We start from the raw sequence: 26,980 nt of genomic DNA on the forward strand, positions 1-26,980 counted from the left end.
CAGATTAAATTTCATATCTGTCCACTAATCACAATCGCAGTGGGAACTCCAGCAAGGGGTAAAAAAAAATCAAACAAGGTTCCAACATCTGCAGTACATGCTGTAAATAAGCTAAGAGGGGTGCAGTTCCATGCTGATGTAGTACAACAATGTGAAAACATACTCTACAATGAAGAATCAGCATAACAAGATACTAAAATGCATTCACGCCAGTAAGTTCAATGTGGCAGCTAGAAGTCATGTAAATGCAGACAAAAAAATGACAGAAAATTCTGTTCATTAAAACTTGCTTTTTTTTTAATATTGATGGTCAAGCAGAATATTCTATTGTATACAATTTTTTCCTGGGATTTCAAATTAAAAAATCAATCACAGAATGCATATTTAGTCTACCAGAAATGCAAAGGACTACACAGTATTTTGATAACCTGTGCCTGAACAGATCTATTATGATTTTTTTAAGAAATATTAGTACCAAGCATTATAGAGATGGACATTAGAACAATATGGCAACAGCATCACAAGTTACACAATTATAATAAGTGAAATAAAAATAAATCAATAAACACAAGTTATGATGTCAGTTCTCTCAAGACATCATAAATCTACTTAAAGGTAGTTAATATTAAAAATATCCAGTTGGGTTAACATTTAAAATAATATTTATATGACCATTCTAAATGTGCTACTGCCATGGATTACTCAACAGGCAAAGCATACAATACATTAACTGTAAATCATTATTGATCACATACATCACGCACCCATTGCTTTCTTCATTCATTAGGTTTATAACTGACATGCATTTCTTTTATAGAATGTACAAGATCAAGCACCACTAAAATGTTTAAAATATTTGTATTAGTACCACACAGTGCACTCATGAGTGTGGTTATCACTAAGCAAGGAGTCAACAAGTTGTGTTCTGAGATGTTGGAATTTATATATTAAAAAAATGCCTTAAAATACGAGATTAATGATAACTGGTTATCTCCCTGAAATCCACTGCAAATTATTTTCCAATAAATTTGCAGTAGAAATACCAGAGTCAAGTCTCAAAATGCCGTGGTATACTGAAGCCTTGGAATGCTCAAGCACTTTATCACACCTTTAGAGTTCCCATATCCAACCCTTACAACCAGGATGTAGAGACACAAGTTTGGTCCAACTGATCTATACCAGCAGTTTCTGAACTTGCTAAACATTTCCTGTCAGGATTTCCAATGGCACTGTATCTTCGTCAACCTTTTGAATGCAATAACTTTGACAAACAATGGTTGTGCAGCAAGCAGTCTCTTCTGTACAGTAGATAATCAACTTTGGACTGGTTGCGATCTTCATAAACTGAGTAGTGCACACATGGTGCAGAGTGCAAGTTAACCAGTTGCCATTATATTGATCTTGACAGCCAGAAATGTTTGAATATATCCACAGGCAAAAGTACAAATATCTGCTATCACGTCCAAATCAAATTAAATAGTTTAAATGAACGTACCAGCAATACAGTTAAGAAATTAACAGGAGCTTTATCAAGTCCAGTAAGGGCCAATTGTTGAGACTTCACTTCAAGCTTAAAATGCCACTATTAATGCTACAACTCCTGCCAGCTCTCCTTACAAGTAGGGTTCATTGACCAACGTTTTGCAAAAGGGATGGTGGGAGCTAGGTGGGAGAATTTAATATTCCTCGACACATTAATAATAAAATCATCGAAACAACTTGGACACATATTTTATCAATACACTATTTTTATTTCACTTATTATTCTTGAAAATGACTGTTGACACTACCATGAAGAGCAATTACATACGTGACTTTAGGAAGTAATGCAGGGTAACTACATCTCTCCTTGTGAGTACGCAGCAGCTGTGAATTTCAGCCTGTGGTTGAACGATTCAAATCATAAACCTTTACTGCTATAAGTTATGGCCGTGAAACCTCATCCTTCCACTCTGTGGCGCATTACACTCAGGCTTGACCCTACGAGTAAAGACATTTTCTCATTCCTTTCAAAGATGCTGACATATGATGCATCGCGATTCCATCTGCAGCAGCCTCCTTTAGTACCTTACTCAAGCAGTAAATTCTTTATGTATGGTTGCTATCATTTACAGTCCAAAAAATATTAAAGAAATATCAGGCAATGCACTCAGGGAGATGCATTCACTTATAATTAACTTCACTAACCTTGGTTCTGGCAGGGAGTAGGGAGGGATGAGAGAAAATACCAAGGTTAATGTTCATTCATGCATAGAAGCATCAACCAATCTCCAGCTCTCACATATCTTAAATGATCTTAAGTGGTAAAGGTGACCTCTCCCAGGCAGCAAAATGTCTCATGTCAAATCTTAGCGACAGGGTGGGAGGAGGAGGAAAGAGAAGAGAGAAAACTTTTGCCTCACAGGTTTGCATTTTTCTCCCTCCAGAGGTCGAGGGAAAGGATAAGACTGGAGGAGTATGTTGTATGGGGGAAGAATGGTAAAAAAGATGGGAAAAGAGGTAGGATGCAATACTCAATTTTACAATGGGCACCCAGAAGAGCCAAGAGGGCTGTTTGACTATTGCAGAGTTTACTCTTAAACAAAACCTCACAAAGGGTGTGAAGTATGCTTCTTTCTGCAATGAATATATTTCTCAGAAATCATCACATATGGTATAAAATATCACACATTCATAAAATATACTTTAATGTTGCAAACCCCATGTACCAAAATAGTACCACATGGAGCATTTACATGAATGTTTTACAGATACAGAATACTCTTAAATGCATAAGTAAAAAAAAATTACAGAGATTATTTTATTCCAAAAGATTTCACTTGGAGCTCTGCAAATGTCATTAATCATTATCCTGATAATAGCCAGGTCTCATGAAACACTCTGGCTATTCAGTATTTTAAGGAAAGGAAAATATTACTGTAAAGATAAAATTGTAAAAAAAATCCAAACACATTAGACTAAGAGACTATAAAGTTCACACTCTAATAGCAGACTATGGTTATTTTCTATTTCTTTACACTTGTCTTTCCACAACCAATAATTTGCATCCAGCTGAAGAGACTGTATAGTAAAACACTATTTGTAATCTACCTCATCAGGAAATGAAGTTATGGCTAGATGTATGCACCATTCCTACAAGGGAACTTCCTTAACCCTGCTCATCAAAGGGTCTTTTCTGCAAAAAGCTTCAACGGATGTAAGTTTATTTAAAACACAAGACATGTCATAAGCATTGGGTTATGGAGCCATTGTTTCAATTTAAGATGACTGTGGGGTTTTCAGTGCAGCACCTATATGCAGGAGTTGCCTGCATTCTACAACCAACCTCCTATTCGCCTCTTTGAAAGTACTATTTCAATCCCTTCTATGCATCTCCCCACTTTTCCCTAACAATTGAAGGCAAAGATAAAGTATAGACCACTTTCAAATGTGGGAAAAGTTGTACAAAGATGAGTAAAATCTGCCCAGATACGTCAGCTTTTCCTCTTCTGAAGATGCAGAAACTCATTCAGTTTTGCCCAAAAGGCTGAAATCTTGCAGCAAGATGAAATTGCAAACAGAAACCCCATATCCTGCAGCAGTGTGGAGAATACCTCTTTAATCTGGTTCCTGTCAGAACTTTACATGCACACAAACGGAGTGAATACCCTGGGCTGAGCAGGAGATAGGAAAACTAAACCTAATTTTTTTTTAGCTTGCATAAATAAAGTCTATAGAGACATATTAGAAATGGCCAAAGCATTAAAATTAAAATAGTTCAAGTTTAAAAGTCAAGGTGTTTGAATCTACAAAATTACTAATTAGTGAATGAAGTCAGAACTTCATTTATAAGCAAAATCTGAAGCTAACAGTTTAAAAAGGACAAAAATGTAGTAAAGACATTTAATGTATATGCAATTAACTTAGTCTGTAAACACTTGAATCTGGCATACTGCCCTTAAAGAGCAAAAACAAAAACACACTTGCCTTGTTTTTTTTTTTGATACTAGCAATATAATCAGAATCACCCTGAGAGGTAAAGGCAGGTTTATGCGAACGCAAAAGGTCTAAAAATTTGTTTCCATGAACTAGTTTGTTTTTAGTGTTATGTGGCATGCACATCTGCTCGACTCTAATCCTCGGTAGTTTTATATAAAAACATTTTTTAAAACTTACATGCCAGTGAATGAGACGAGCAGAACTGGGAATCGCAACGGTGACCACCAATCACTCCTGTGCCTGTTCCCTCTTATTAAACATCACAACCTCAGCACACCTGCCAACAGCCTACACCATAGAGGGCCACAAGCTGTTTTACAGCAAACTGAGGATTAAGTGCTATAATTGTTATTAAATAGTCATTAAAATGAAGAAGGGGTAGGGGATGTGCAGGTAGAATTCTCTCCCAAAAGAATTTCCTCCACTATAAAAGATAAGATTACCCATCTTTTTCTTTTTGTCTGGCAATGAAAAGGCAATTTAAAAAAATTCGAACTTCAACTACTGGAGGTTGAAAAAGTGGCAGGAGAGCATATTGGGAGAGAAGGGAGTTCTTTGAAAACCATTCCAGGAATCGTTTAAAAGAGAACCTTGCTCCTTAAGTTAAAAACATTAAAGCTGGCAATTCAAACAATAGTCATTTTCAACATCTAAGGTCATTGACAAAACTCACAAGTTCGGCGCACAGTAAAGCCTAAATAAAAGTGCCTCATGTTAAAGATTATACCACTACTTGGTATTCTTCCCACCAGACACCAATTGTCTGAGGGCGTTTCATAATTTAGTGCTAAATTAGAGGAGTGCTTTGGGCTGCAAGGAAGCATTCAAAATTAACAATAGTAATTCATAAAAATAAATCCTCACAACCTAATTCTAAACTTTCATTGCAAATCTGGGTTGAGTTAACACTAGCCCAGAGGTAAAATATAAACACTTCCAATTTCCATTGTCTTATTTATACTTACACCATCTATACAAACTTTAAATTGTATCACCCAGTACTAACTTCTTAAATAAACCATTTTTTGGTTTGAATCACCTCTCAATTCAATTTCACAATTTCCCTCATTATTTCTTCTGATTTTGCATGTAGCAAAAGATATTTTTGTTAAAAAGGAGTGTGTTTCATGGAAAAAGAATGAGTATAAAGTAGGATTGAGGAGGATGAAAGCAGTTTGGGTACTATGTACACTATAAATCTATGGTTATAGTATGTAAAAATTAACAAACTTCAATAAAGATTATTTCTTGATACAGTGTGCAGGTGATCAAGCCACAATTCTTAATCCTTCAGCAAGAACATCCTCATGAATTCACGAAGAGTGCATTGGGCTTGTGTGACTGCACCAAACATCAGTCCAGAAATGCAACCCCAAGCAGATCAAGTTCAATTTTATAAACCTTAGTGTATACATTAGGCCCCAGAAGTGATTTCTGATATTCAGCATCTATAAACTTTAAGCTTATGAAGACATCCAAGTTATTTGGTGACTCATAAATCACTCCTGGGTTTTTATGCAAACTAATCCTTGACAGCTTTAGGCTTGCTTATAGTTCAGAGCATTATCTCGTAGAATTAAAGCCACTTCTTGACTTAATTACACAGTTTAAATCAACCAACATGTTTACTTCCTCCTCTGCAATGGACATATGGGTGACATAGGAGATCTTCTTCAATTAGAGAGAATAGCACCTTTCATAACATCAAGTGATTCCCCAAGTATATTTCACCCAATAATGTAGTTTTGAAGTCTAGCCAATGTTGTAGGGAAATAAAACAGCTGTTCAGAGCTCGGCAAGATCCCACATATTGCCATAAAATACATTGCCAGACAATTTGCTTTAATAATACTAGTCAATATTAACCAAGTCGTTGAAAGAACACACTCTTTTTCAAAGATTGTTTTGGAACGTGTTACGCCCATCCTAGAGGAACAATTTGGTCTTGCTTTAAAATCTCACCAATGGCAACTTAACATCATTTAGAATTTACATATAACAAGGGCATTTTAAAAAGCATGTTTCATGGAAACAAAGCCTGTATCCAGGAGGGTGAGATCAGTTCAGTCATAAGGACACAGACATACATGCCATGTGTTTAATCCCAGTACTATACCAGGATGCTGGACAAAATTAAGTGCTTAAGTAGAAGGCACAATTTAAATGGAGAATAGTACAAATTTCAGTCAAACTGCTTTTTTGACATGAAGGAAAATTTCCCAAATTTGTGAGGTTTGCTCACATTCCCCTTCATTAAGCAACATTGCATGATGAAATCAACCTCCCTCTCTCAAAGAATGAGCCATGGGCTATTACACAGGATTCCAAAATTCACTGGACAATTAATTCTAAATTCAATTGTTAAAAGAATGGAGTGAGATCAATAGGGGAGAGGGGACTAAACATTTTACTTGCCGGAATCAAAACGTCCAGATTAAGCACACTAAAATGAAATTACGCAATAATTAATGGTTTTCTTGTTGGCTTTAAAATGTATAATACTAATGTACGGAATTGGGAATGAGTGCATAATATTACAGATTGGGTTGAATGCCTTAGCATTGCTAGAATGGGTTGGATAAATTATAATCTATTCCAAAAGGAATTTATGTCACCACAGTTTTACTGGAAAATGTCTGCATTTTCTTTGCATTTTAATCCTTATTTACAAACAGTTCTGACTTTACTCAATTTAAGTTCCAAACAGCATGTATGCTGAATGCAGTCAAAGGTGTCAGAGAGAGAGAGAGGAGGAAATCCTCAGTCTACATACTCTATGCTTCTTTGCGATGTTTCGCTTCATCTGTCCAACACAATGGTTTGTGCTCAATTAATATTTTTTCATGTGAGTATTGCAAATTTATTTTGAGGGGTTTTGTTGGAAATCTGAATGACTTACTTCCACGTAGTGTTTCAATGCAAGCTCTAAAAGAACAAAATGGTTTGCTACCAATTAGCTTTTTTTTAAAAAAAATGTTCTGCACTTTAAAAAAAAAGTTCTGATAATCATTTTTGCTCAACTGTTAGGATCCTATATATTTGCACTATTTTCATTATCAAGGATCATTGCACCAGAAGTTTAGAACCAGACAAAAATAAACATCCCCATCAGTATGTGCAATTCCTTCCGAGAAATCCTTTGTAATGTAATAAGCATTTTCAAATGGATTGTGTTGGCACTATGACATTCCAGAATCACACCAGAAAATGATTTTGGATAGGTTTCAACCACACTGGAATCAGAGTGCATGACAGAAGGAAAATATCTTCTTGGATGAATTTGTTGGAATAAACAGGAACGGATACTCGACTCCTGGATTAGTTTAAAATAAAACTTCTTTGTGAAGACAGATGACTGCCAGCTGACAAACAACAAACCTGCGAAAAAAAGATGCACTTAAGTGAAAGATGCCATGATCAATTTTATTTCTTTGATATAACTATTGCTATTTAAAATTTCAGTGACAGCAACTGTACAGTATATGGGCTTTTAACTTCAACTTGCGCAAAGGAATTATTAAACTTAGTTGCTCCCCACAACAGCTATATGGTGACATGTTCTACAAAGGATAAAGGAAAACTAAAAAAAATAAAGAATCCATTAGCAGCCACCACACAGAACTCTCCTCTACTGAATATGATACAGTGATTTAATTAAATGTCTGAAAGCAAATTTCCTACTTATTTCATGCTGCAAGGAAAAGATAGAGTTTGTGTCCAAGTGAGGGCTCACATGTGGACCAGCTCCCATGCAATACATTATGAAAGCGAATAATCTTTGATCAACCAATATTTATCAATCTGCAGAATTTATTATAATTTTGGAACCCAAATAAGGACAAAAATAATTACAAGATCAGAGACCGAGAGGGTGAACAGAAGGAGATCTGGAATGAGAGAGACAGAGAGCAAAAAAGAGATTGATTTGGAAAAGGTAGTGTGATAGGGGGAATGCAAAGAGCAAGGCATTTCTCTCCCACTCCCAACTAATTCCTCACTCCCCATTTTCTCTTGCAGCCATCCCACAGTAATGTGAACGCATAAAGAATTTAGGTATATTAGGAGATAAAAACCAAATAAATAAATAAAAATTTAAATAAAACCATTTTCTAATAGACCTAAAGTATTTTCATTATACATTCTATTGTTGTAGCTGCACAATGATTAAATTTAAAAAACTGCTTATCAACTGAGTATGAAATTTGTCCCAAGAAAAGTTAAAAATAGGATTAAATGACGTTTAAAAGCAGCACATATTTAAAACTAAAACTTCTGATGTGGCAGGAGTGAAAAATCTTTCATTCATTTGTAAATTATACCCAGTCCAGAAGCTATTGCTGTTCCAAATTGACATAAGTACTGATGCTATGAAAAATTAATCATCAGACAAGTCAAAGTGGAAACATTTTCAATGAAGACAGGTAACTACCAGGTACTAGCTTATTAATCAGAACCACTTATTAATGCCTCTCTAAGGAATGCTCTCTTCGTTAGAGAGACAGGTCAGTTCTAGAAGTCTATTTGTCATTTTGTCTCCTTTTTTTAAAAAAGACATTCAGATTATAATTAAATTATTCTAAAAATTTCAGAAAGAAATGCTAGGAACTGTTAATTGTATTCATCATAGAATTAAAGTACACCAAAGTTTGTAAACAGCAAATGAACTTTCCAGAGTCTGCTTCCTTTTCTTCTCCATCTTTAATTTCTATTTAGAAGTTTGCCATCTCAGTCGAGTTCGGCAATTTGTCCAAACTCAGTAAGGCAAGACTGGGGTGGCACAGTAGCACAGTGGTCAGCACATCGCTTTACAGTGCCGGTGATCACAGACTGGTCTTCAGTTCTCACTGCTGCCTGTAAGGAGTTTTTACGCCCTGCCCGTAACCGAAAGGGCTTCTTCCAGATGCTCCAGTTTCCTACCACATTCCAAAGACTAAGGTTGGGGTTTGTGAGTTGAGGGCATGCTATTTATTTATTTAGAGATACAACGTAGAGTAAGCTTTTCCAGCCTACAGAGCTGCGCTGCCCTCTGATTTAAACCCACCCTAATCATGGGACAATTTACAATGACCAGTTAACCTACAAACCAGTATGTCTTTGGACTGGGCAGAAAAAATCCACACGTTTCACGGGAAGAAATGTACAAACTCCTAACAGAGGATGCCAGGATTGAACTCCACACACTGGCGTCCTGAGTTGTACTAGCATTAAGCTAACTGCTACACTACTGTGGTGCTATGTTGGTGCCGGAAGCATAGCAATACTTGTAGGCTGTCCAACGCAATCCTCACTGATTTGATTTGACACTAATGATATTTTTCACTGTATTTTTCGACGTACGTGACAATTAAAGACAATCATCTCTTTTTATAGAAAGTGTTTAGTTGTTTTGAAATATTTACACTTGATGGCTGGAATCTCTACCTGAAACCAAAAGACAATTTCTTGGCAATAACATTATCGTGTAGGTAACTCTCATGCATTTTCAATACCTGTATCAGAAATATTATTTTTTCTGCCTACAGATGTTTCCATTTCACATAATAAACCTGACTGTAGAAGGGTAATAATTGCTTCGTCATCTATCTCAGTAATATTCACTGGTCAATATGCAGTAATGTGATTTGTTAGCAAAGGAAATTAACTATATTAGATGGCAAATCTGTTTTATGTTTACAGAGGCTAATTTTTTTTTAAGGAATTAAAGCTAGAACGTTACATTTAAGTCAGTCATCCCAATTTTGGTTGAAAAGAGTTACCTGTATTGAAATTAACTTGGCACCCAGCTACGAGAAGACGACTGTGAGGTGTTGGGATAAGATGGATTCGTGGCAATAGGATCCAAATTGAAATCAAGTCCTTCATCGTCCATGAGATCATGATCAATTATATAATCCACATCACAGTCAAGACTTTCCATGAACATATCCAAATCGAGATCTCGAGGGAAATTCTCATGATTCATATTCACTCCTCCTGAAGAGCTACTGCTGCCGTTTGAGTTGATAGTGGATGACAGATCAATTTGCAGAGCTTGGCTCACTGGGGTCTGGAGTTGAGCCTTCAAAGTGGGCATTTGGTTTGCATCAGGTGGTGGTCCCAGCATATTCATTGCATGAGGTATAATATTAATAGATGAGGCTGGTGATCCTGCAGATTTTCCTTGTTGGCTTGGCTGGTTAATTTTTGACTCTGCAGATGGACTGTTGATAGAGTCGATGTTCAACAGCATAAGATTTTCACTGGCTAGTCGTCCACCTGTCTGTGGCATGACGGGGTCAACTTGGCTCATCATCACATCTGTATGAGCTGGCGACTCCGAAGTCAGGAGGGCTTCAAGAGTTGTGGGTACACTGAAGTGACTCTGCACAGACGTCAGATCAGAAGAATCATAGAAGGAGTTCCCATAGGCAGAGGCCTTTGACCCAGAGTCAGAGCTCTGTGACCTAAATGTATAGTTTGAGCTTTGTTGTATCAAGCCAGCAGATAATGATTGCTGGGTTGGCAACAATGCAGATGATGGTGACATGAGGTTTAAACTGTCAATGAGTTCAAGTTCTTCAATTATGTTTTCGGTGAGTGTTGATGGTAACTTGCTTGAAGAGCTGGGGTAGGCTAGTGTAGCATGGAGCTCATCTTCCAGATCATCCTGTTCTGGCACTATAGGGGACAGGTGTCCAGTACTTAATGTGCTAGCATTAGAGCTCGTTCTTGGCCTAAAACTGGTCCAGGTCTCAGAATCCTCATTGTTACGAGAGGAAGGACTTCCAGGCCATTTGGAAATTTGTGAACTAGGGCTCTCAGCGCTTCCTTCCTGAGCAGCCTGAAGGGCAGCCTTTTTCCGAGCAGCCCTTCCTTTGCTCTTAACAAGCTTGCTATTATTGTCCATTGATGCTGCTCTTCTCCTGGGCGACTTCCCACTTTTGCCACCTTCAGGATTAAGTATCCACCAAGAGCTCTTTCCTGTTGCTTCATTGTGGACTCGGATGAATTTGCTGTGCAGAGAAAGGTTGTGTCGAATGGAATTCTGAAAGAATTTTTAAAAAATAGGTGAGAAAAATACTTGCAGAAAAACTTTTAACCAGAATAGTTTAATCTCACTGAAAATTTATATCCAAAACATTACTTCTCGAAAGCTCAATTCACCATTACATTTGAAAAGCTTCCAACTTACTTCAGACATTCCAGTTTTTGTTTTAATATGAAGTTACACTTTTTTTCTTTGGAAAGACACATCTTACATTCAATCTCCTTAAAAATTATATTCAAGAACATGCCGAGTTGACTCGTTCCTTCATTGCCAAAACAATAAATTTTTTTGTTGTTATTTCAGAGAGTTAGTCAAGGATCACACAAAGATTTTGCAGTTCAAAGGAGCCCATATGCATGGCGTTTGCGAAGTCATTTTTGTTCTTTCAGACCCAAGAGTAGCTACTGTATTTTGTCGGACAGGAAAGTTACTAGACAGCCATCTCTTCCAGGGGATCGCGGGTTTGCACCTCTGGTGGACTGTGTCCTCTCCAGGGTGCAGGCCTGGGCAGGAAGATTTGAAGAACTGGCTGTTGCCCATGCAGCGGGTTCCCTCTCTCCACATCACTGATGTAGTCCAAGGGAAGGGCAAGTGCTGATACAGCTTGGCACCAGTGTCATCGCAGGATAGGGAAACTATTCCAGTAAGCCACAATAAATAAGAGGGAGCTTTAGAGAGGGTTGTTGTTCCTTTTCATGTTTTGTGATTTTTGCTGTTTCCTTAGTATTTGTGTTTTTTTTTCACAAGGCAGTTGTTAGTTCAACACTCAACACAGCATGGATGGAAAAAGTGCAAGGCGCCAGCTAGATTCAAACCTGGGACTTTGAAGTCCGGTACTCATGCCACTACACCATTGGTCAGCTTTAGAGAGCACATAGAGGAAATTTACCAGGATACTGCTTGCATTAAAGAGCATGTCTTGGACTTTTCTCTTTTGAGTTAAAGAGGACAAGAGGAGACTTGATAGAGGAGTAGAAGAAGGAGGACTGACAGAGTAGAACCTCATACCTTTACACCAGGGCTAATATGTGGCGGCATAAATTTAAGGTGATTGGAGGGAAGTACAGGGGGATGTCAGAGATAGTGTTGCATGCTTTTTCCCCCACAGAGAGAGCTGAGTGCATGGAACGTGCTGCAAGGGGTGGTGGTACAGGCAGTTGCATTCGGAATATTTAACAGACTCTTAGATAGGCAGATGGATGAAAGAAAAAAATAGGAGAGTAGTGTTAGAAAGTTAAAGGTCGGCACATTGTGGGCCAAAGGACCTGTACTGTGCTGAACTGTTCTATTGAGATCAATGGCAAAACTGGCTTCACAGCTGCAAATGTGGAAGTTGCTGATCGGTAACTGTGGGAAATACAGTTGTGCCAATAAGATATGGCAGGAGTGCCATACTTTTCCACTTCATGTTTCTTTTTAATTTTATCAACAGTAAGGGATACAAAAGTATCAACATCTTAACACACACACACACACACACACACACACACACACACACACAGGGATTTTTCAGATTTCAGAATGAGTGGAAAAATTGCAAAGGGATGACTAAAATGAAAGATACAAACACAAATCAAAAATCTGTTCAGCATGTAACAAAAGTTTCAAATCCACAACCTACCGGAATGACGAACCTGAGAATTTAATGAACTAGACTGCATCCCAAGCTACTCATGCACATGCAGAATTAATTCATTTGCAGTTATTTTTGGAACATTGGTGCTAATGACAAATCCAGCATTTATTGCCCATCCTTTATTGCCCTTAAAGTAATGGTGCTGAGCTGTGCAGTCCTTCAGATGAACATGCTCCCGGGGGCGTGGGGGGAGAGGAAGTGTAGTGGTTAGCACAATGCTTTACAATATAGGTGACCCAGGTTCAATTCCCACCTCGCCTGTACAGAGTTTGTAAGCTTGACTGCGTGGGTTTCCTCCCACGGTCCAAAGATGTACTGGTTGTTAGGTTAATTGGTCATTGTAAATTGCCCCACGATTAGGCTGGGATTAAATTGGGGATTGCTGGGCAGCTCAGTTCAATGGGCCATAAGGGCCGATTTATCAGAATACCTCAATCAACTAATCAATAAATAAAGGCATCAGATTGTATGTTCCAGGAAGTGCATTCAGCAAAGGTGAAGCAATAATACTATCTCCGCAAGGCCAAGAATGTATATGATTTAGGAAGAAAATTTGTGGGTGAAATTCTGTTTTCAAAAGCTTATTATCACAGAGCTTCTTCATCTCAAGAAGTTATGGAATTGGGACAGGCTGCATGAGAAATCTACGGAATCAACTGTAGTGCATTTTATTCGAGTAAGAGGAACTTGATACATAGACAGGGCAAGCAATTAGAAAGGCCAACGGCGTATATATTTTTAACAGAGAAAAACTTGATATCTTGTTTTAATTAAATAGGACCCTGGTGAGACCAGGCCTGGAATATGGCCTCCCTTCCCAAAGTGAGAGAGTATCCAGCAAAGATTCACCAGATAGATTACTGGGATCGTGCATTTATCATGTGAAGAAAAGACCTATACAACTAAATTTATAAGTATGAATTGGTGTTATTCTAATGCACAAATTTCTTACATTGCTCGAAAGAGTAGATCAGGAGATGTTATTTTCCCTGGTCAGGGTGCTTGGAAATGGACAGTGCAAATCCCAAGGATTCAGGGTAAAGATTAAACAAACTTCTTTATCCAGAGCAGTGTTTTACCTGAGACGGTAAAACCTCTGCACCTCTGATGTTTGAACCTTCTCCCCATTTAGATAATAGTCAATACACTCGGCCCTCCTTATCCGCGAATTCCGCATGCGTGAATTCAACCAACCACGAATTGCGAAAACCCGGAAGTGCTCTTCCAGCACTTGTTGTTCGAGCACGTATAGACTTCTTTTTCTTGTCATATACAATGCAGTATAATAACTATTTACATAGCATTTACATTGTATTAGGTATTATAAGTAATCTAGAGATGATTTAAAGTATACAGGAGAATATGCAAAGGTCATCATGGATCGGGATCGAAAAAAACCGGAAGTTCTCTTACTAAGTCAGAACAGGTACATCTGGTATTATTTAGCATCAGTTAAACATTTGTCTTAGTATATAGTATATATTTTACCTTTCAATGCATATAAAACTCTTAAGAAACATATGTATTTCAATAATTAAAACACTGCGTTGCTTAGTAATAATTGTAGCTTTCATCAGGGCAGAGCCTTTCTCATTTTATCATTTAAAATTGTCCGATCGTTGACCGACGTAGCCTAACGCTTTTCCAATGACCAATGTTTCACCTCTTTCCGATCACTTTATTATTTCCACTTTATTTTCAATCATGATCACTTTCGTGAACAGAAACGCTGCGGATTCAGAGCTCCACTGGGTCCTAAAGACCACCGCACTGAGACAGGTTAAATAAGGGACTTGAGCATCCGCGGTTTTTGGTATCCTTAAGGGGTCCCAGAACCAATCCCTCACAGATAAGGAGGGCCGACTGTACTATTGTTTCTTTTACCAAAATGCATTATCATACATTTCACCTACCACTTGTTTGCCCATTCTTCCAATTTGTCTAAGCCCTACTGCAAACACTTTGCATCCTCAGCACTACCTACCCCTCCACCTATCTTTTTTTTATCACTTAAGCAACACACACAAAATGCTGGAGGAACTCAGAAGGCCAGGCAGCATCTACTGAAAAAAGTACTGTTGATGTTTCCGGCTGAAACCCTTCAGTAGGATTTTCAGCCCGAAACGTCGACTGCACTTTTTCCAAAGATGCTACCTAGCCTGCTGAGTTCCTCCAGCATTTTGTGCATGTCGCTTGGATTTCCAGCATCTGCAGATTTTCTCTTGTTTGTATCATCTGTAAACTTTACCACAAAGCCAACAATTACATTATCCAAATCATTGACAAACAATGCAAAAAGCAGTCCCAATACTGACCCCTAAGGAACACCACTAGTCACTGGCAGCCAACTAGAAACCCCCCACCCCTTTATTCCCACCTGCTGCCTCCTGCCTGTCATCTATACTGCTATTCATGCCAATATCTTTCCTGTAACGCCACAGGATTTTATCTTGTTAAGTAGCCTCATGTGTGGCACCTTATCAAATGCCTTCTGAAAATCCAAGTAAATGATATCCACTTGCTGACTTTGATTTACTCTATCATTAGACTCCAAGTACCCCAAAACCTCACCCTTAATGATAGACTCCAACACTTTCATAACCACTGAGGTTAGGCTAACTGGCCTATAATTTCCTTTCTTTTGCCATCTTCCCTTCTTAAAGAGTGGAATAACATTTGCAATCTTCCAGTCCTCTGGGATCATGCCAGAATCAAGTGATTCTTGAAAAATCATGACTAATGCATCCGTTATCTCCTCAGCAATCTTGCTCAGGACTTCGGGATGTAGTCCAGGTGGCTTATCCACCTTAAGACCTTTGAGTTTGCCTAGCACTTTTTCCTATGTAACAGAAATGGCACTCACTCCTGCTGTCTGACACACACAAACCTCTGGCACGCTGCTACTGTCTTCCAAAGTGAGGAAAGATGCAAAGTATCCATTAATTTCATTTGTCATTTCTTTGTCCCTCATTACTACTTCACCAGCACCATTTCCCAGCGGTCTAATATCAACTCTCACTTCCCTTTTTATATAACTGAAAAACCTTTTTGGTATCCTTTGAGAACTTCTTCCTCTGTGGGATATCTATCCTGCACTTTGTGAGCTATTCCCCAAAACTTCAGCCATCTCTGCTCTGCCGTCATCCCCGCCAGTATCCTCCTCCAATCCACCTGGGCAAGTTCCTCTCTCATGCCTCCATAATTCCCTTACACTGCAGTATGAATTCAATCATATTATCATCGTCATAGTACAAAATAAAGGAATAACAGAGTGCAGAATAAAGTGTATCAGCTACAGAAAAAGTACAGTACATGTGAAAAGATAACATCTGCCTACTCTATGCCTCTCAATCTTGTAATCCTCCATCAGATCTCCCCTCAGCCTCCGCCACTCCAGAGGAAAATGTGAGGATATGGACAATGTGTAGGCAGAAGAGATTAGTTCAGTTGGCCATTTAATTACTAATTTAATTGGTTCAACACGACACTGTGAGCCAAAGGGCCTGTTCCTGTGCTGCATTGTTCTATGGCTACAATAATTTAACGTTGAATTCCAAAAGGTATACCACTTACCCACTTGAAGTCTACTGACTGCAGTTTTATTAGAGGTCCTTGATGGTACACTGTCAAGTGATAACTTAGCTCATCTCTTAAACTCAGCTCTTTGGTGGACATTTATACCAAGGCTATAATGAGGTCTGAAGCGCATGGTTCTGTCAAAATCCTATCTGAAGATTTTCCACTTGGCACCACAGTCAGTGACACCATCCATTATCCCAGTGATGTGAGAACAACATGGAAAAGATGGAATTTTCCATCTCACCTGTCTGTTGTAAGTGTACTGGAACTACTTAGTTTATGGCATGGCCGGACTTTGAGGGGAATGGTCCCGGGTTTGAATCCTGCCAGCTCCTTGCATGTTCTCCATCTGTACTGGGTGAGTGTCGAGCTAGCAACTCGGCCTCATTAAAAAAAAGGTTGAATGCTACGGAAACAGCAAAAATGCTATCTGATGTGCCACAATGTGTGAAGAGGAACATCAAAAATGGCTGGCTCTGCAGTATTCAGTACTACAGTGAGGAAGTTACCACTGTTGTATCTCCGGTTGTAGTATTTCTTTTCATGTGTCGTGAAATAAATTAATTATAAACAGGTGTGTCCAAGAGAGACCATCCAGTATTTCTGCGCGAATATGGCCAATTAGAAAAGGGCCTCTTTACTCCCACTTTTTGCCTTCTGCTAGTCAGCCAAGACAGGGAAGATGTGACTGGATTGGAGGGGGTGCTGTTGGAGGATGTTGCCAGGACTAGTACCGTAGATTCCGGACTACAGAGCGCACCTGATTAAAAGCCGCTGGCTCTAATTTTAGAAATAAAATCAATTTTTTAATTGTAAAGGCCGCACCGGATTTTAGGCCGCACCGCTACTTTTAAATATACATACATATCGGTAACACAAATTACGTTGCATATACTTTTTTACTGAACAGCACGAACAACATTCCAATATCTCCTAGCGACTGGTAAAAATATATATACTGCAGCCTACCAGGAAAAGTTATTGATCGCCTTTAACTTAAAAGCAGCGTTTTCGCTCGGGTCTGATGCGCTCGTGTAACGCGATCGGGTCTAATCGGGTCTGATGCGCTCGGGTCTGACGCGCTCGGGTCTGACGCGCTCGCGTAACGCGATCGGGTCTAATCGGGTCTGATGCTCTCGGGTCTGACACGCTCGGGTCTGATGCGCTTGCGTAATGCCCCCACCTTCCCGTATATATCCCACAAGACGCGGCGAAACCGGGTGTGACGTCATAGCATCCCGCGATGTAGTACAGAAAACAAATATACCCGGTAGTTAAAACACTTCTAACTTTAACTAACAAATGAATTACTAAGCGACAATATTATAAACTAAGTAACTGCCATAAAGGCAGCACAATGCTTTTCTTCGAGTGTTTTCCATGTTGATGAGGGTGAGTACAAATGACTGATTTACAATAATTTAATTGTGAAAGTGCGCTTGATTTATCGTACAATTTCATTGGACCTCTGTGAACTACTCATCAATTTTATTGGTCTACTGTTACGAGGCAAAATGTTTACGAGGCGGCATGAAAAAAAACCATGTATTAGCCGCTCTGGATTAAAGGCCGCAGAGTTCAAAGCTGTTCAAAATGTGGGAAAAAAGTAGCGGCTTATAATCCGGAATCTACGGTAAATACAGCACCAAGGAAACGTTGTGTGAGGTAGAATTCTAGAGTATAATTAAAGTGTATAAAATGTTGAAGTGTGTAAATAGTAAATGGGAAGTATCTAATTTCCCTTAGCAGGAGGTCATGGTGACATGGATTTAAAGCATTATTACACAAGAGTGAAAGCTGCAGGCAGAGCAGGTTTCTTTCATCCACCTGCTTCAGTCTCCCAATTCCGCCCCAACCCCCCTCCTACTTTGCATAACCTGCCCGTCAGCTTTCACCAACTCAGTCCAGCAGTCACCTCAGCCCCCATCTTACCACTCCCCCTCTGCTCTTTATGCAGACACCTCCCCCCTCCACTCTCAATCCTGTCTGTACAGGAAGTGCAGCGTAGATTCACGAGGTTAATTCCTGGGATGTCCGGACTGTCTTACGCAGAGAGGTTAGAGAGACTGGGCTTGTACACGCTGGAATTAAGGAGATTGAGAGTGGATCTGATTGCAACATATAAGATTATTAAGGGATTGGACAAGATAGAGGCAGGAAGTATGTTCCAGATGCTGGGAGAGTCGAGTACCAGAGGGCATGGTTTGAGAATAAGGGGTAGGTCATTTAGGACAGAGTTAAGGAAAAACTTCTTCTCCCAGAGAGTTGTGGGGGTCTGGAATGCACTGCCTTGGAAGGTAGTGGAGGCCAATTCTCTGGATGCTTTCAAGAAGGAGCTAGATAGGTACCTTATGGATAGGGGAATCAAGGGATATGGGGACAAGGCAGGAACCGGGTATTGATAGTAGATGATCAGCCATGATCTCAGAATGGCGGTGCAGGCTCGAAGGGCCGAATGGTCTACTTCTGCACCTATTGACTATTGTCTATAATCCTGATGCAAGGTTTCACTCTCCTCCCCTCCAAGGCCACCAGATGCTGTCCAACCCGCTCTGTTCCTCCAGCAAATTGCCTGTTGCTCCACCGTACTGTTAATTTCTTCAATGTAGCCGACTTGGGAAACCAAGCAATTCTTCATTGGAAGTAATTAAAAATGTATTTTATTAAACAAGGCTCGTGATCAGGTTGCTGAGGTCAGGCGATGCCACGTATCTGAACGCAGAGCTCAGCAGAAACTCCATCAGAACGTGCCAGGTTATAGCTGTGTTTTCTCAATGTTTAACTCGTCCAGTCAGCACCACCAGTCTATTGAGCTCTGAAGCCTTACAATGAAGCAGGGCAGCTGACAGTACTTAGTATAAAAGGAGCGTCTAAAATTGCTTAAAAATAATTCTCAGTATGCATGAACATGTGTTGAATGCAAACCAAAAAGCTCAGGATCACAAGCTTTGAAACTGGCAATGGATATTGTTGTCATTGTCTCCCACCGCTGGGCCTGCAAACCAGTGCCATGTAAACAGCCATCCTCTCTGCCACAGCACATTGACAAGATCATTCCCTCACCTTCTAGTCTTACCCACTCTGCCTGTAAAATTTCATCCATTTCCAAATTATGGTTCGATACCTGTAGCTGAAGCCAACGTTTTAAATGCTTTCCCTGCAACTCTCTCCCTTCCCTACTCTTCTTCCAAAAATTTAAAAAACATCTTTAAATTACACAGATTTCCTGTTTCCCACTAAGCAAGCGTACCCTTTAGAAAGCATTTTTTTTTAAATTTACGAGAAATACTAAATAAAGTTGCATTGCTATTCCTGGCACTGCGGGGTGGTTATTAAAAATAATTGCCTCTAGTCTGCAAGTGGTGCAACACTTCTGACCAAAATGGCCCAGGTTTCACGGAAATAGATAAAAGATTTCGAGATATAGCAAAAATGCACCACATCACTGGAAGATTTATTACATTTAAACTGTCTACAAACCAAAGAACATGTGGGGTGGGGGGGGGGGGGGGTCTAGGGTCTGATTTTATGGTTAGCAACAGCTGAAATACTACCAGATTCAGGCACGTCCAAGCTTATGAAGTAATCAGAAGGAAATCAAGACCTGTGGTTAAAATAGCTTACAGGCACATGTGTTATCAATCAAACACAACCAGCTCAAAAATCTGACCCAAAAACTGAATAAACATTCACTTACATTCATTCTTTCAGGACAGTATTTTCTATTTTTAAACTGATAGTGTATTACAGATAGAAGGAAAATTCTAACTTTAATAAAATTGTACATTCTACATGGGAATTTTGATAATTCAACACTGGAGAAGAGGCGTTTAGACAAAAGAAAAATCTGATAGAAGAGTCAAAGTGAATTTCATCTAAATTACTCATCTGGTAATTATACTGTCCTCCACAGAATGAGGAATATGAACCAAAAAAAATGTTAATGGTTGAACTCCCAGGCTCATGTTAAATGATGCACACTAGGACGAGGATAGAAATACTGCACGTTTCAATCACCTCAGGTTCTGAAACAGAAGAACTCTCAAAAAGACTCTACATTGTTCTGTAAAGACCCCTCAGGAAATGGTGGATGTATGGACAGCAAATAAAGAATGAATCAGTCTTCCCTGGTCAAATGTCAATAAATATTCAATATCAGTAAGTGATGTGCAGGAAGCAGACATGGATGTGTACCTGAGGACAGTCACCACCCAGAGGAAATATAACAACTTTGGAAAAAGTATTAATATACATCACACTTAAAATAGAAAAATGGTATTTGGTGGTTCAATCAAACCAAGATATTCTTGGAATTTAATCTTGGAGAAACTGCTTCATGGAAACATGCAAATGTAATATTTAATTTTCTTTCTGCTGCAACAACAAAAAACAATTTACAATATCAGGCAAATTCAATAATAAAGTAAAAAAAAAACCAATGGTCCAGGATTGGATACAAGCATAAGAATAACATCTATTTTATATCCTTTCTTGAGACATTGGTAATCTAACAACCAACTCCCCACTTGTTGGAGGGCATGTCACTCAAGCAGATCAGTGCCTTTGCTGTTAAGCATAATACCAAATAAAATGAAGTAAGACTTGCATTAAAATGAAGCTTCTCACAACTTCAGGAAACCCTGAAAGTTCTCACAGCCAATGAAGAGCTTTTATATTAAGTGTTGTAATGTAGGAATCAGGGCAGTCAATTGTTAAAATCAAGAGGTTCTGCAGATGCTGGAGATCTTGAGCAATGGATAAAAAATGCTGTCGCAACTCAGCGAGTCTAGGAAGGGGAGTAAGCGGTGGAAGTTTCAGGCTGAGACCCTTCATCAGGATTGGAAAGGAGAGGGGCAGATGCCAGAATAAGTTGGTAGAGGGAAGAGAGGGATACAAACTGGCAGGCAAGTCAAAGTGAGGGGGAAGGTGGGTGGGTGGGGAAGAGGGGATGAAGTAAGAAGCTGGGAGTGGATATGTGGAAAAAATACAAGGCAGGAGAAGGAATAATATCAGGACAGAAGCTAAGTGCCGAGAGCAACGAAAACTAAATTGTGGAATAGACTGGACATAAGGAACCTGCTTCAAGTATCGCAGTATTCCGGTTGTGTTTAACACCCTCCCCCCGTCGGCTGACCCACAAGAATATTGTCAATATTAAACCGGTCCGCGGTGCATAAAAGGGTGAGGACCCTGGGTGTTCATACAATATTTTCTACTTCCGGGTTGCGGGGTTTCACTTAAAGTCTTTTCTGCCCCAGTGCGCATGCGTGTAACAAATCGATTTGGAGTTGATCTTGCCTTTCACTAAGGTCAAGGTAGGGGATTCTGGGCTTAAAAAGGTTGGTGACCACTAGTTTAAGGGAATTGGGGGATTCTCAGATTCCTGTAAATAATGGGTTAAGGCTGAATACCAACTGTGTCTGTGCATTCTGGTTTGTGAATAGCTATAGCATGTTTAAGATGATGTCTCACAGCTGCTTCTTTGGAGCGAGATAAGGGTTAAAGCTCACACAGATCCACAAAAGACGTCTCCTGATTTTTTTTTACACCTTCTGGTTTCGACAAAAGGTGGTTGCTGATGGAGATAAGACAGGACATTTCTTTCTTAATTAAAGCTTAAATTTGGTGGAGTCTCTTATCTAAGTTATTAAGTTTTGTTCTATTTGAGTAGCTGGAATGTCTATCAAACTGATTGTTCTTTTGTATCGGTGGCCTTATAAATTGTAACAATTCTGGAAGTCAAGCAGTGAACTTGTTTGAACCACCAGAGCGCTTCTCCCCCTGATGTTGGGACCAAGTTCCCTCGCCGGCTGAGCTCAAAGAAATAAACTGGTGAAAAGATAAGTAACGATCTTTTTGTTCTGTGGTTATTTGGTCCGGTGAATTTAAGTTTACAATTGAGCCACAACTGACACATAATTCCTCTAGGTTTGTCAGATCATTTCCAAACACAAGCTCAGTAGAGTGTAGACCACCCCTCAAATATCTAATAAGATCATGATTTATGTGATTACCACCACATACTTACCTACCCAACATTTACATGTCAAGTATCTATTTTCCTCTGCAGTCAAAGACTGCTTCCTTTAACTTTTGAGGAAACTAAAGACTCAATCCTTTGAAAGAAACAGATTCACTCTTCACCACCTTTAATGGGTGACATTTTTATTTTAAAACAGTTAACAACCCTCCACCACTATTACTCTCTATTCTTTACTTAATGCTCCAGGCCAAAAAAAAATTGTTGCCCCCCCCAATTACATCTGATATTTGTTCATCTCGGTGCTCTGGAATCTTTCATTATTTAAAGATTCAAAGATCCAAAGATTCAAGTACATTTATTATCAAAAAATGTATAAATTATGCACCTTGAGATTTGTCTACTTACAGGCAGTTGCAAAGCAAGAAACCCAAATAACACCATTTTTAAAAAGACCAGAAACCACTGCGTAGAGAAGGAAACACATGGTGCAAACAACAAAAGCAAGCCAACAGCATCCCGAACCAGACTGAGTCACAGATCCACCGAGTAGGCCCCAGCTTTGGTCCCCAGTTCATCACACCAGTGGGACTCTCACGACCAGACTATGAAACAGTTTCTTCCCCCAAGCTATCAGACTCCTCGATACCCGAAGCCTGGACTGACACCTTGCCCTACTGTCCTGTTTATTATTTATTGTAATGCCTGCACTGTTTTTGTGCACTTTATGCAGTCCTGTGTAAGTCTGTAGTCTAGTGTAGCTTTCTGTGTTTTTTTTTTAATTATGTAGTTCAGTCTAGTTTTTTGTACTGTGTCATGTAAACCATGGTCCTGAAAAACGTTGTCTCATTTTTACTATGCACTGTACCAGCAGTTATGGTCGAAATGACAATAAAAATTGACTTGACTTGACTTGAATATACAAACAAATGCTCTGAAAACGTAATAGTAAGGATGGTGGCAACTAGAAATGATGACTGCTCTGCTGAAGAGCCTCTCCCAATATCCCCCTTTTACCCTGACATTTCACCTTAGTTCAACACTCCACCTATATTACAAGCGTTTTCCTTTTACAAGAATTCCCTGCACTTCCTCACTTTCTCTATTGTCTGCATGAACAGTTTTTGATCTACAATTGTATTTTTAAAAATTTCAACAATAATTTTATCGTAAGTAATTTTAGAATTTTAGGGGTTTGTGTAAATTGATCCTCCTGAGCATGGAGCCATAGGCTAGCCACTTAACAGATGTGGAGAACACAACATAATGAGTCATGAATCACAGACGCTGTCCAGAACTGAGAAATATTAAGCAATGCAAAATTCCTTCCTGGCAGCCCAATTAACAAGTCATCTTTATTCTACAGCAATGCAAAACGAGAGAGCAAATGAAGGGGTTAATGGCTTTATTTAAGTGCACCAATAGCTGTCTCAGTCAACAGAGAAAATAACAAAAGAGTGGATGTTGAGAGGATGTTCCCTATAGTAGGGGAGCCGAGGACCAGAGGCCACAGCCTCAAGAGTACAAGAATATCCCTTTAGAACAGAGATGAGGAGGAATTTCTTTACCCAGATGGTGGTGAATCTGAGGAATTCACTGCCACAGAGAGCTGTGGAGGCCAAATTATTGATATATTTAAAGTGGAGGTTGATAGGTTATTGATTAGTAAGGGTGTCAAACGATACAGGGAAAAGGCAGAAGAATGGGGTTGAGAGGGATAATAAATCAGCCATGATGGAATGGTGGAGCAGATTCAAAAGAGCCAAATAGTCTAACTTTGCTCTTATGTCTTATGGTCTTATCACAAAATGAACAGGACTGGCAAGAGATCTTGCTACGTTCTTATCCAGCTATAATATTGCCACAAACACCAAATATATAACTTCTTCAATGCTATCAATAAATAATGCTATCAATCCTATGTCTTACTTAAAATCCAGTGCATGTTTCTCTGAAATAATAAATATTTTAAACCTAGCTTGCTAATTACAAAATGCTTAGTTCCCCATGTCAGATTGTAAAGCTTTGTTTCTTAAAATGATAAAAATAAATGTAACTCATTTGAAACGTAGCCATCAAAAGTGTTTTGAAATACAAACATGCAAATTTGAGGGCGTGTGATAATCTATGCAAACAAAGGCTGCATGTTACAAATGCTGTAAATATAGCCAAAGCCATGGATGTTTTAAAAATGCACCACTGAACTAAAGTGTGGGTGCTTCATTCACCAGATGGTCTTAAGGAGTAGAATTTTCTCAACCTTAAACAGATAAAAAGAGCAAAAACACAAAACAAAAATCATTGGCATGATTTATTTCCCTTTTGAAGTTACAGTATCCCTAGCTTGATCAGATAGTGTTGTCTGGTTTCGGTACTATATTTCCCCCAGTCCAAGCTTACAATGAGAACATTGTCTCTTTAACACAGGCAGCTTCACTCTCACCCACGTAAACACAGGAGTCTTTCTGTGCAAAAAAAGTCACACTTGGACAGCATCTAAACCACAGAAACAAACCACAGAATGGGATTATAAAGCCAAAAGTCACCTTCAAAAAAGAAATGGATTTATTTAAATCGGCAGAATTCTGACAAGAAAATATCTGAAGTCCAGCTTGCCAGTATCACTTAGAGAATTCACAGTAATGCATTTATGGCTTTAAACTACTGGTCAGAAGCTCTCTGGGTGAAACACTAGAATTTCCACTGCCATAAAATGATTAAAGATAAAATCAGTCATGTCACTGCACTGGTTCTGCCAGCTTTTTCAAACCAAGTCAAAAAAGTTGAAGTAGATAATATTGGGAACAAAATTAAAAGCAACAGATATTATTTAGAATAAATATAGAAGTCTGCTGGGCAGTTGACCATAAGCCCACTAAAAAATGTTCCAACTTCAGCATGTTGGACTCCAGAAAATAAAAAGTATGTTTTAATCCATTGTGAAGATGATTTAAGAATTGTTTGGAGAAAAGAACTGGAAATAATATACGAATGTCAAATGCTAAAAGCCTATTTGCATTGCTTTTTTATTAAACTCAAACTATCAAGTCTGGAAAAAAACAAACTCAAAGATGAACAGAAAAAAACTGAAGATGAAATCACCCACTTTTTTTTTGACTGGAGCCTGAAATGTTGAGACCTGTTAAAGGACCCAAAATCTAAAAGATTGAAGATATTGCATTCTTGATATGGCTCTTTAACATTTAGTCTGTGGTACGGTGACTTCAAATGGCTGTACGACTAAGCCATGATTCTTATCCTAGTACTCAAGCAGGAAATTTTACAGCTAGAGACAACACTACTAAATGCAATGAGTCAAATGGAGCTGAAGTCAACCTGCCACTCAGCCCAGGGTCACTGTTCACTGGATATATCTACCGTAGATTAGATGCAAAGAACCAATTCTACTAATGGGACAATAGGAGGACAACCAGCGCAGTTCAATGAGGCTAACTGTCAAAGCCTTGGAAACAACCTTTAAATGTGGCTGACCTTTGGAAACATTTATAAGCCATTGCAATTGAAATCACATGTTAAGTAATAATCTCTATGCCAGAAATCTCTGTTATGTTTTGTAACTTCAAAACATTAAATTAATTCAAAGGAAAACACAGGAGTCCAAAATGAGTCCAATCTGATGTTTACTTTAAGCAAAGTGCACACGTATCATGTGGTAGCGTGATGACGTATGCAATTCATGTATATATACATAACACATAATTAATAATTTAAATGAACAAGAATGCTTAGCCAAACAAAAATACACACACACACACACACACAAGATAATTCAAGTATCACTGAAATATCAAATACACAAAATCTTCTATTTACAAGAATAGGAACTCCAAATTCATCACCAAGTTAACAAGAACCATGGTGATGTGTTGCAGGCTGCTTACAAAACTTTTAAATATTCCTCCTCTAAATTACTCTCACTCAATCTGCAACCCGTAATTTCCCTTAAAGCAACGTATTTTTGAACTGCCTTAATGAACTAACGTCCTCGTGAACTTCTGAAGGACTCGCCAGGCTTAACTCTCAAGCATGCAGGTACTGCACCTTTAAGTGGACAAAGTTACATCAGCATAGTCAAAAGACAGGGAGAAGATTCCAAACCAGGCTGAATTTTTCTCTACCCAGCATCTTGACAGTAAATGTACGGTTGCTGGAGAACAAGCTTGAGGACCCAAGGGCAAGATAGCTCTATCAGAAAGTATTACGAACCCCGTAACTGGGTCACTTACCAGCAAAGATAGAGAGGTCCGCTGAAATCTGATGGTACTATTTTTAAACGTTTTTATTTATAAAGGGGCACAAAAGTAAGGTTAATACAAACATTCAGATAATATACGTCGTCAATACTCAATCTAAAGCGCGGGTATAGTAATAATCAACAATAAGAAGTAGCTCTATCGTTTGTCTAGGGGTAAAAATATTGTTCAATGGAAATATCAAAGTCTCTGGAGTTCATGCAGGCTTTTAGCCTTTTGGGGACCGCTGGGTTTCACGTGTTGGAGAGAGAGAGAAGTTTTGGTGAGAAAATAAACTTGCCAGCCTTTTGGACTCAAATCGTTGAATCAGGAACGTGGGTTCCCCGTTGTCAGTTCGAAGTCCTTTTCGGTGTTATCAGCCACTCGTTCCCCAGGCTAGGGGAAACGAACCACACGTGGCTTCCGAATAGCTTCCCATCATCACGGGAGCGATGAGCGATGGTGTCTCCTTCTGGTGCGTCGCTAGGGTACTGCCTCCTGCAGTCCCCTTTTTATCTTGCCTTGCA

At 39.0% G+C, this 26,980-nt stretch overlaps 1 protein-coding gene across 1 annotated transcript in view; it reads right to left on the reverse strand.

Annotated features, from left to right (window-relative positions):
* Positions 1 to 270: 270 nt before the first annotated feature.
* Positions 271 to 26,980, reverse strand: part of LOC140734231 (forkhead box protein O1-like) — a 44,517-nt gene continuing 17,807 nt past the window's right edge. Inside the window, exons 2-3 of the mRNA XM_073057921.1 lie at positions 9,735 to 11,002; positions 271 to 7,356 (exon numbers count right to left, since the gene is read on the reverse strand). Coding sequence (XP_072914022.1) covers positions 9,746 to 11,002 — 1,257 coding nt within the window. The 3' untranslated portion in view covers positions 271 to 7,356; positions 9,735 to 9,745. The remainder of the gene's footprint in view (positions 7,357 to 9,734; positions 11,003 to 26,980) is intronic.

Source organism: Hemitrygon akajei, chromosome 10, assembly GCF_048418815.1.
Source record: "Hemitrygon akajei chromosome 10, sHemAka1.3, whole genome shotgun sequence".
Lineage (NCBI taxonomy): Eukaryota > Metazoa > Chordata > Chondrichthyes > Myliobatiformes > Dasyatidae > Hemitrygon > Hemitrygon akajei.